At 47.3% G+C, this 11,607-nt stretch overlaps 1 protein-coding gene across 1 annotated transcript in view; it reads right to left on the reverse strand.

Annotated features, from left to right (window-relative positions):
• LOC145352890 (guanylate cyclase soluble subunit beta-2-like) overlaps positions 1-11,181 on the reverse strand; it is a 48,031-nt gene extending 36,850 nt beyond the window's left edge. The window contains exons 1-3 of the mRNA XM_080203191.1: positions 11,060-11,181; positions 3,372-3,466; positions 1,356-1,516 (exon numbers count right to left, since the gene is read on the reverse strand). Coding sequence (XP_080059317.1) covers positions 1,356-1,516; positions 3,372-3,466; positions 11,060-11,181 — 378 coding nt within the window. The remainder of the gene's footprint in view (positions 1-1,355; positions 1,517-3,371; positions 3,467-11,059) is intronic.
• Between the last annotated feature and the right edge of the window lie 426 nt (positions 11,182-11,607).

The following is an 11,607-nucleotide window of genomic DNA, read 5'->3' on the forward strand; positions in this document are numbered from 1 at the left end:
GCACAACCTCAGGCTGAAGGGACGATCCTTTAAAACAGAGATGAGGAGGAATTTCTTCAGCCAGAGAGTGGGGAATCTGTGGAACTCTTTGCCGCAGAAGGCTGTGGAGGCCAGGTCATTGAGTGTCTTTAAGACAGAGATAGATAGGTTCTTGATTAATAAGGGGATCAGGGGTTATGGGGAAAAGGCAGGAGAATGGGAATGAGAAAAATATCAGCCAGGATTGAGCAGAATCAATGGGTCGAATGGCCCAATTTGCTCCTACATCTTATGGTTTTATGGTCTTAAACAGGACATCTGGTTCTACACCTCTCTGCTGTTTGCAGGAGCTTGCTATGTGCTAGTTTCCTACATTACAACAGCGGCTAACTTCAAAAGCACATCACTGATTGTAAAATACTCTGAAGTATCTTGACGTTGTGGAAGGCAGGGCTTTGAGTCTCTTAATTTGTACATGGTTGTTTCAAATCTAAAAAATAGTTTTGTTAGAGTAACAATTGAGTCATTACAATTAATTACTGGTGGAAGTACAGTGCCCAAGGTCTAGTATGAACAGAGAAAGAAGGGCTACGACAATGATTTAACAGCAATATTGGCAATAGTGGCTTTAAGATGGCTATTCTGGCTGAGAGTGAAGCATGCTGGGAATTTTGGTCAACTTATAGATTAAAAGCAGATGCAGGTGGCAAAGAGGCTCTGGTCTGGGAGCTGTGATCTGGTCAGCTCAGGAAGTTGTTTACATTAACTGAGACATTGTGGCTCCGATTTTTGGCTGCTATGTATGGGACATGTAAAATAAACCAAACATCATGGCTTCATTCAAAAGTAATTTCACTGGATATTCGAGCCAAGTGATCGATTTCTGGTTACACAATTGTCTGGGTGACACAGAATCTTCCAGAAACAAGTGGAGAATTGTGGATAAAAGGCATGTGAGTTCTTTGTTCGGCAGCGATAACTCAAAAGAGACCAACAAAGCTTGTACCCTGAAGAATGCTTCAGGAGAGAAGGAGATTGATTCCTCAGTGGGGATATTTCTTGGCCAAGGTTTTCCCAACTTGGTAGTATCTATTTTCAGTTAAATAGTTAAAATTGATATTCAGATAGAGTTAAAGTGCAGTTTAAGAGTTAAAGTTCACTTGAAAGTTGATGCTTAGAATTAAGGTTCAGTAAAAAGTTAATGAGGCTGCAACTGTTTATGTTTGAGTTGGTGGTAGAATTGTTAAATAAAGAAATAATTGAATTACTGTCCTTGTTTGTCTCATTAAAGTGGAATGCTTGGAAGATGTTTAAATGAAAGCCGTATTTCACTAGCCTCAGGGTTTAATAGAGCACAGACAGGAGAGGTGCGTTACCTGATATGACAGAGCAAGGTAACTGTGAAGAGCGTCTAAGTTTTCGATGAATTCACTGAGCGAGCCTCCCAGTGTCTGCAGCATCCTGTCATACCCAGAAACCTTACAGAACGTGAAGAAGTATCCTCCAAAGAGTTTCAGAACAGCCTCGGCAGACAAATCTGTGCAGCAGCAGAGAAAGATTCAAATATTAGTGCTGACTAATATCCAGCTACTTGGTAAGTTGCACAAGCAGACACTCCAGATCTCTGATTTTGCCCAAAGTGTTGAGGAATTCCCATTCTAACACATCGCACCAAGTACAGCCAAATCTCATTGAGAATTCATGGAATCATAGAATCCCTACAGTGCAGAAGGAGGCCATTCGGCCCATCGAGTCTGCACCGACCACAATCCCACCCAGACCCTATTCCCAAAACCCCACATATTTACCCTCCTAATCTCCCTGACACAAAGTGGCAAGTTATCATGGCCAAGCAACCTAACCCGCACATGGGAGGAAACCGGAGCACCCGGAGGAAACCCATGCAGACACAGGGAGAATGTGCACACTGCGCACAGACAGTGACCCAAGCTGGGAATTGAACCCGGGTCCCTGGCACTGTGAAGCAGCAGTGCTAACCTCTGTGCCTCACATCCGTGAGAACCCATCCCAGAAACAAGCTCTTCGGAGGGGACTTGCTTTGGTAAGTGAGTGCCAGGCACTCTGGCCACAACTCTGCTGTGACTGTCTCAGTATGGTGTGGATGTCAGGCGTGCCAGCTCAGGTCAGCACCTCAGTGTCAGGTCTTGTTATCTAACCTTCAAAAGCTTCCACAGGCAGTTCAAGGGGCAGCATTGTGGCACAGTGGGTTAGCACTGCTGCCTCACAGCGCCAGGGACCTGGGTTCAATTCCCGGCTTGGGTCACTGCCTGTGTGGCGTTTGTACATTCCCCCCATGTCTGTGTGGGTTTCCTCCGGGTGCTCCGGTTTCCTCCCACAGTCTGAAAGATGTGCTGGTTAGCATGCATTGACCCGAGCAGGCGCCGGACTGTGGCAACTAGGGGAATTTCACAGTAACTTCATTGCAGCGTTAATGTAAGCCTCACTTGGGACTAATAAATAAATAAACTTTTTGGGGTGGCACAGCGGTTAGCACTGCTGCTTCACAGCTCCAGGGACCTGGGTTCGATTCCCGGCTGGGGTCACTGTCTGGCTGGAGTTTGCACATTCTCCCCGTGTCTGTGTGGGTTTCCTCCGGGTGCTCCGGTTTCCTCCCACAGTCTGAAGATGTGCGGGTTAGGTTGATTGGCCATGCTAAAAATTACCCTTAGTGCCCTGAGATGTGTAGGTTAGAGGGATTAATGGGTAAATACGTAGGGATATGGGGGTAGGGCCTGGGTGGGATTGTGGTCGGTGCAGACTCGATGGGCTGAATGGCCTCTCTCTGTACTGTCGGGATTCTATATTGCCTTTCTCAAGCAGTTCATTTTCTATTCACATCACTAAGTATTCTTACTGGGGTGGCACGGTGGCACAGTGGTTAGCACTGCTGCCTCACAGCGCCAGCGACCTGGGTTCGAGTCCCAGCTCGGGTCACTGCCTGTGTGGAGTTTGCACATTCTCTCCGTGTCTGTGTGGGTTTCCTCCGGGTGCTCCAGTTTCCTCCCACATTCTGAAAGACGCACTGGTTAGGGTGCATTGACCCAAACAGGCACCAGAGTGTGGCGACTAGAGGATTTTCACAGTAACTTCATTGCAGTGTTAATGTAAGCCTTACTTGTGGCTAATAGTTTACAAGTTATTTATTTGGTTGGATGAATGATGGAGAGGGAACATACCCCGAACACTGACTAACCAATCCAAATCATAAATATTTCAGTTTTGTTGGAGCTTTCAGTTTTTTATCAACCCTGCTCAGTTTTAAATAGCTTTACATTCACCTGACATCGACTGCATTGCGTTGTGTGATTGGACGCGGTGAGTCACGCAGGGGAGGAAGCTGTAGTGAAAAAGGCAAAGCAGATTATACTTACTGAGCATTTCCGAAGCTGCATGAACAAGTCTCAGCGTGATAGCATCATCATAAACATGGAATGTCATGAATGTCTCCTGAACTCCAGCTTGTGCTCTGAGGAGAGAAAGGTCTTTGTCTTTGAGTGAGAGAGAGGGAGGTACATGAGGAGAAAAGACTGATCGAATGGGAGTCTCTGTTGTAACGTGGGAAACGTCAACTTGTGACTAATAAATAAACTTTACTTGATCAAGCGGTGGAAACTTTAAGGCCAGTTTGAATTGTTAGTCATGGTTCAATGATAACATTCTCACCTCAACTCAGCCTGGTTCAGCTTCCATCCTGGAGACTTTGAGTACAGAACCTAGGCTGACTTGTCAATGCTGTACCAGGAGAGCACTGCAGCACTGGACAAGCCATCTTTTAGAAAGCGACATTAGACTGAGACTGCCTTCTATGTGGGGCGGTACGGTGGCACAGTGGTTAGCACTGCTGCTTCACAGTGCCAAGGGCCCCAGGTTCAATTCCCAGCTCGGGTCACTGTCCGTGTGGAGTTTGCAAGTTCTCCCCGTGTCTGTGTGGGTTTCCCTCCGGGTGCTCCGGTTTCCTCCCACAGTCTGAAAGACGTGCTGGTTAGGGTGCATTGACCTGAACAGGCGTCGGAGTGTGGCGACTAGAGGAATTTCACAGTGAGTTCATTGTGGTGTTAATGTAAGCCTTACTTGTGACTATTTAATAACTATACATTCAGTCCTTTTGTTCAAAACATTGATACAGATTGTTAACAGCTGGAGCCCAAGCCTTAAATCTGTGGCACTCCACTAGATACCGTTTGTCAACCCAGATCCTTACTCTCTGCTTCTTGTTAGCTAACCCCTACACCGTGAGTTCTTATTTTGTGGCATTATTGGATAAAGACTGGGGGGCGGGGGGGTGGTCCTCATTAAGATAAAGGGAAAGTACTGCAGAAGCTGGAATCTGAAATAAAAAGAGGAAATGCTGGAGAATCTCAGCAGGTCTGACACTATCTGTGGAGAGAGAATAGAGCCAATGTTTCAAGTCTGGATGACCCTGCGTCAGTGCAGCATTTTCTGTTTTTGCGTTAATGGAGTTCTCCCTGGGATCTGGGCCAAAATTTAGCCCTCAACTAACATCGTTAAAATGAACACTTTAATCATTAGCCTCATTATTTGTGGGATCTTGCTGTGTTAGCCACTGCGTTTCCCGCGTTACAACAGCAACTCCCGTTCAGTTTGGTTGTAAAGTGCTTCGGAACACCCCTGAAGCTGAAACAAGTAGTGATTTCAGTCTGTAACACCCTACAGCTTGCTGTTTTTAGCGCTGTCCATACTGTCCATTTACCTGTGCGTGTCTTTCTGCTTGTAATTTGAACTGATAATTGCCACCGTATCACACCTATAGCAAAGGCCTACAGGCAATTAGCAGATGAATACATTTATAAACAGTCTGAGTCTGTTGCAACATCTCTGACACTGAGCTGCAGAGCTTCATCTGTACAAACCCCACATTGATTTGCTAATGGGAAGGGATCGGCGCTCATTCCAAATGCAATACATGACGTGAATTCTGGATATTGTGATATGCATCAAAATGATTCTCTATTCTACTCTCCCACTGCATCACAGTACACACTTTCCCCAACATGGACTCAATCAGGCCAAAAGGCCTCTTTTGACATACAAGCATTTGATTTACAAGCAGGAGTAGGCCATTCGGCCCCCCAAGCCTGTTCCACCATTTGATAAGAGCGTGGCTGTTCTGCCTGTGGCCTCAACTCTACCTTCCTGTCTCCTCCTGCACCCTTTGACTCCTTCATCAATCGCGAATCTAAGGCAGGCTTAAACTTATTCAACAACCCAGCCTCTGGGGAAGAGAATTCCACGGGCTAATAACCTTCGAACAGAGAGTAAAATTTCCTCATCTCCATCCTAAACAGGAGACCCTTATTTTGAAACTATACTCCTGGTGCTAGCCTCTCCCAAAGCGGGAAACATCCTCTCAGTATCCACTCTGTCATGTCCCCTCAGTACCACAAGTTTCAGTAAGATTGCCTCTCACTCATCTAAACTCTAATGATTACAAGCCCAACCTTGCCCCATAAGACAGCGCTTTCAACACAGGAATCAGTCGAATGAACTGCTTTGGATGCTATTGTATCTTTTCCTAAGTAAAGAGACCCAAAATTGTACACAGTACTCCGGATGTGGTCCCATCTGTACAACTGTAACAAAACTTCCCAACTTTTAAATCCCATTCCCCTTGCAATAAATAACGATATTCCACGTACCTTCCTAGTCCCTTGCTGTACCTAGATACCAGCCTAATCTGACTCATGTACCAGGACACCCAGATCCTTCTGTACTGCAGAGTTCTCCATTTCAATAGTGTACTGCTTTTCACTTCTTTCTGGTAAGTGGACAAGTTCACATTTTGCCAGATTGTATTTGATCTGCTGAATTTTTTCTCACTCATTTAATCTATGTAAATCTCTTTTCAGACTCCTTATGTATTCTTCATGAGTTACTCTCCTCCCTATCTGTGTCATAGAACAGAATCATAGAATCCCTACAGTACAGAAGGAGGCCATTCAGCCCATTGAGTCTGCACCAACCACAATCCCACCCAGACCCTATTCCTATAACCCCACATATTTACCCTCCTAATCGGCCTGACACCAGGGTCAATTTAGCATGGCCAATCAACCTAACCCACACATCTTTGGACTGTGGGAGGAGACTCACGGAGACATGGGGAGAACGTGCAGACTCCACACAGACAGTGACCCCAAGCTGGGAATCGAACCCAGGCCCCCAGTGCTAACCAAAAATTGGGGTGGGCACACTGGGATTTGAACCCTGGTCCTCATACTGCTAAGCACACACTCTATCACTGAGCTATACCACCACTCCTAGCTTGCTGTTATCAACAAATTTAGCAACCATACACTCAGTCCCTACATCCAAGTCATTGATACAGATTGTTAACAGCTGGAGCCCAAGCCTTAAATCTGTGGCATTCCACTAGATACAGTTTGTCAACCCAGATCTCTCTGCTTCTTGTTAGCTAACCAATCCTCCATCCATGTTATCCCCAACATCACGAGTTCTTATTTTGTGCAGTAACCATTGATATGGCATCTTATCAAATGCCTCTGGAAATCCAAGTAGATACGGATTCCTCTTTATCCACATTGTTTGGTACTTCCTCAAAGAACTCCAATAAATTTGTCAAACGTGATAGGTAAGATTTTACAGCCTCGTTCGACCCGAGACTGGAAAACCCCATCCTAGTCAATGGACATTTCCATTGCCCGCTGCTCACCCGCTCCGATTCCCATGGCGGGCAGGGCAATAGAATTCTGGCAGATTTCCCTTTCACAAAACCATATTGACGCTGCTTGATTGTGTTAATATTTTCCAAGTGCCCTGCTATAACTTCCTTAATAATAGCTTCTCGCATTTTCCCTTTGACAGATGTTAAACTAACTGGTCTGCAGTTTCCCACTTTCCGCCTCTATCCTTTCTTGAATAGAGGGGTCTGATCTGATGCCATAATGGATCTACAACTCTGGGTTTTATTCTCATTGCTCTCTCCTTCCTTCTCAATCGAACCATCTCCCTCCATCATCTCAAAGGACATCTCAGATCAATGTAAGGTGGTCTTCATTTGAACCAGATTTCCCCTCAATCTCTGACTCTCTCAAGTTATACTCAAGATTTTCTCAGGGCCCGATGTTCTCATTGCGTTGTGTCCATTTTTGAGCACGGAAACTTAGTAAAGTCGGGCATGAGGCAGGTAGCACAATCCATACCCACCTCCAAGCCGGTTCCCCCTTTACCAACGCCCAAAAATGCCAGTGATCAGGACGGCGCCCAAAATGGGCACGATGGCCATTTAAATACATTTGCATGCATTGAAATTAATTTAATAGGCTACACGCCCAACCTTACCAGCACTGCCCCCTTTACCATGCTGTTCACCCATCCAGAATCAGCGTGAAACAGACATGCTTCATACAATCCCGATTTGGGTGCTCCGGTTAGTGAGGAGGTAGGTGCCGAGCGTCAGACAGCTCTCTGCTTGAGATCGGAGGTGTGAGGGGGTAGAGGTGGGGGTTAGGGGGGGTTCGCTGCCTGTGATCAGTGGAGGGGAAGGGGTATCCGCTGCCACTCTGCCTGAGATCGGGGGAGGGAAGGGGAGGAGGGGTCTGCAAGCGGTCTGGGTGGTGGGGGGACAAGGGGGTCAGTAATGTTGTGAAGGGTGGGGCAATGTCTGTGGGGGCCAGGGGGAGGCATTATCCAGTCTGGGAGGAACGTGGCAGGGAAGCAGCATTCTATCTTTTTTGTTTCTGTGCCCGTGCAGTTGGAGGCGTCGATCGGAGCTGCAGGATTTCGGATGTGTTAAGCCCCATCCAAGGCTTCTGCAGAGCGATTCGGAATCGCTGTAAGATTTTCAGGCAAAGTGCAGTAGGGAAGTGTCTCAGACAGGATCTAAAAGATCTGAAACACTCCCAGTTTCAAATCCGCCCAGCACTTGGAATCAAAATGGGTTAGAATAGGATCCTTTGTGTCTCAATTCAGTTCATATCCTGTGAGCTTATTCCACTTTTTCGAGCTATTGTTAATATTACTTTCTAAACATTTGGGGAGGTGATGCTTTTGAATATGTGAATACCTTTGTTAGTAGCAGGTAGTGGAATTTTATATGTATGCATTGAAATGTTAATATTGCAGAGTGCGATCCCACCCCATTAACCCATTGGTTCCTTGATATGTCTCTTGATTACTCATCTCTGCATCAAAGCTGCTGAATCCGTTATTCTACTTCTATCCTGAATATCCATAAGACCTAACTGTCCCTTAGCAGAAGCAGTTACCAGCAAGTAACAAGTTACAAGGCAGCAGGAACAATGAATGAGAAGAAAATTGAGAATGCATACCAGGAACAATAAAGGCCCCAGATATATGGGACCCACTGTGCTACTCCATGTAACAGCAATCCAAAAGCCTGTACTAGTGATTCCAATCAATCGAGTTCAAATCCCACTGTAGCAGTTTGAGAATTTAGATTAAATTTAAAAGGAGCTGGAAGTAAAAACCTGTAAAAGTGATGGTGAAGCTATCAGATTGTCAATAAAATCTAACTGCTTCCCAGATATCCCTTAGGACATAGAACATAGAACATAGAACACTACAGCACAAACAGGCCCTTCGGCCCACAAGGAAAGGAAACCTGTTGTCCTAACTTGGCCCGGATTATGTGTGACTCCAGTCCTCCCACTGATCTCAGGCTGACTGGCAGCAGAACGCCCCCCCTTCCATCCCCCCCACTCCGGGTGCTCCAGTTTCCTCCCACACTCCGAAGATGTGCGGGTTAGGTGGATTGGCCGTGCTAAATTGCCCCTCAGTGTCAAGGGGATTAGTGGGGTAAATAAGTGGGCTTGCGGGGATAGGGCCAGGGTGGGATTGTGGTCGGTGCAGACTCGATGGGCTGAATGGCCTCCTCCTTCTGTGAATAACCTCTCTGGGTGGCTGTTTAACTTTCCCTGAAAGTATCATTGTGCCGGCATTATGGCTGCTGGTTTATTGAAAAGCCTCACTCTTTTTCCTGACCCACGGAGTTCAAAATAGTCTTTTTCTCAATGACCAAGGTGCACAATGTCTCCCTACTGTCACACTGCCCATTCCTCACCGCTTCTCCTTCCCCTGTGGATGGCTGGCTGATCCTTGAGGCTGTTTGAGAACTAAATTCTCCTTCAGGCACCTCTTCACTTCAGAATGCAATATGGAAGTCACTTATGCCCAGGGGTTGTTCCTGAGAAAATTGTCCAGAAATCCCAAACTGTGAATAAATAATAGCAATTCACCAAAGGTCCTTAGACAGCACCTTCCAAGATCACAACCACTCCCATCTAAATGGACAAGGGCAGCAGATACATAGGAATATCACCACCTGCAAGTTCCCCTCCAAGCCCCTCACCATCCTGATTTGGAAATATATCGCCATTCCTTCGCAGTCGCTGGGTCAAAATCCTGGAATTCCCTCCCTAACAGCATTGAGGGTCAACCCACAGAACATGGACTGCAGCGACTCAAGGCGGCAGCTCACCACCACCTTCTCAAGGGCAACTAGGGATGGGCAATAAATGCTGGCCAGGCAGTGATGCCCATGTCCCACAAATTGATAATAAACAGGTATCATTGCCAACAGTATACTTATTTAGAAAAGCCAAAAACTATACTTGCTGGAACTCTAAATGTTGGACATTACACAGCAGCTCAAGTCGCAGTAGTGGGTTGATGATCTCTTGTCACAACTCGAGAAAGACTATTTTTTACAACGCATCATCTACATTGAATATTAGTTGGATGGCAGAGTAAATGAGTAATGTTGGACTAGTCAATCTCACTACCTTTTCCTCCCAGCTTTATCTCCCATTTACAGTGAGGTACAAATCGACTCAGTCGTTGGGCCCTATTTTACCATTTTGATTCAAAGTGCTGGGGGGGCTCGAAACTGGGAGTGTTTCAGATCTGACTTTTAGACCCATTCTGAGGAGCCCCCGTCTGCCTAAAAAAATACCAGCCAGTCCGAATCGCGCGCTGCAGAAACCCACGGGGCTTAACGCACCTGAAACCCTGCAGTTCCCATCAGCGCCTCCAACTGCGCACGCGCAGAGGGAAAAGATAGAACGTCGCCTCCCTGTCACATCCCTCCCGGGCTGGGTAATGCCCCCAACCCCCACAGCATTACTGACCGCCTTAATACCCCACCCCCTCTGCCATCCAGGCCGATCATGGGCTGCTCCCCCCTTCCCACCCCCCCCACTGATCTCAGGCAGAGTGGCAGCGGACCCCCCCTTCTCCCCCACCCCCACCGATCTCAGGCAGAGTGGCAGCGGACCCCCCTTCTCCCCCCCCCCCCCCCCACCGATCTCAGGCAGAGTGGCAGCAGACCCCCCCCTTTCACCCCCACCGCCCCCCCCACCATCTCAAGCACCCACTCCTCACTAATTGGAGCGCTCCAATCGGATTTTTGTGGAGCGTGTCTGTTTCGCACCGATTCTGGATGGGTGAACACGGTGGTAAAGGGGGAGGAGCCGGTGAGGTTGGGCGTGCAGTCTACTAAGTCAATTTAAATGCATGCAAATGCACTTAAATGGCTGTCGCACCCGTTTCGGGCACAGTCCCGATCGCAGCCATTTCCGGGCCTTGGTAAAGGGGGAACTGGCACAGAGGTGGGCGCGGATGGCTCTACTCGCCTCACGCCCAACTTTACCCAGTTTTCACGCCCACAAACGGGTGCAACGTGATGGTAAAATCGGGCCCGTGGAGTTTACAGCATGGAAACAGGCCCTTGCAGCCTTTTTGTTCAAACCCCGAAGCTAGTCCCAATTGCCTACATTTGGCCCCTATCCCTCTATACCCTTCTTACCCATGTAACTGTCTAAACGCTTTTTAAAAGACAAAATTGTACCCACCTCTACTACTACCACCTCTGGCAGCTCGACCCAGACACTCACCACCCTCTGTGTGAAAAAATTGCCCCTCTGGATGCTTTTGTATCTCTCCCCTCTCACCTTCAACCTTTGTCCTCTAGTTTTGAACACTTGTACATTCTCCTCGCGTCTAGACTCCACGAACAATGAAGAGCAGCTTCAAACTCTTCAACAGGATTATTAGTACGCACCTCAGAGCTTCCCAGGCATCCTCACCAAAGGTTTCAGTCACCAGCGATTTCAGACACGTGTTAATGAATCCATACTGAAAGATGAAAGCAATATTTGAGCGGTGTTCTATTATTTTGTTCATGTTATATTGAGGCAGGGCACAGACCTCCAAACGCCTCTTCAAGCACCACCTGCCCTGTGTTGTGGCAAAGCCCAGAGATTGTACTTTGGACTTACCAGCCATCTGAGCTGGAGGGAAAGCAAGATCCCAAAGGACACAGTGGTTAGCACTGCTGCCTCATAGCGCCAGGGATCCAGGTCCGAATCCCGGCTTGGATCACTGTCTGTGTGGAGTCTATACATTCTCCCCATGTCTGCATGGGTATCCTCTGATTTCCTCCCACAGTCCAAAGACGTGCGGGTTAGGTGGATCGGCCATGCTAAATTGCCCCCTAGTGTCAGAGAGGCTGGTAGGGTCAATGCATGGGATTATGGGAATAAGGCCTGGGTGGGATTGTCGTCAGTGCAGACTCGATGGGCCGAATGGCCTCCTTCTGTACAGTATGGA

This window comes from Carcharhinus amblyrhynchos, chromosome 15, assembly GCF_965287045.1.
Source record: "Carcharhinus amblyrhynchos chromosome 15, sCarAmb.v2.hapA, whole genome shotgun sequence".
Classification (NCBI taxonomy): domain Eukaryota; kingdom Metazoa; phylum Chordata; class Chondrichthyes; order Carcharhiniformes; family Carcharhinidae; genus Carcharhinus; species Carcharhinus amblyrhynchos.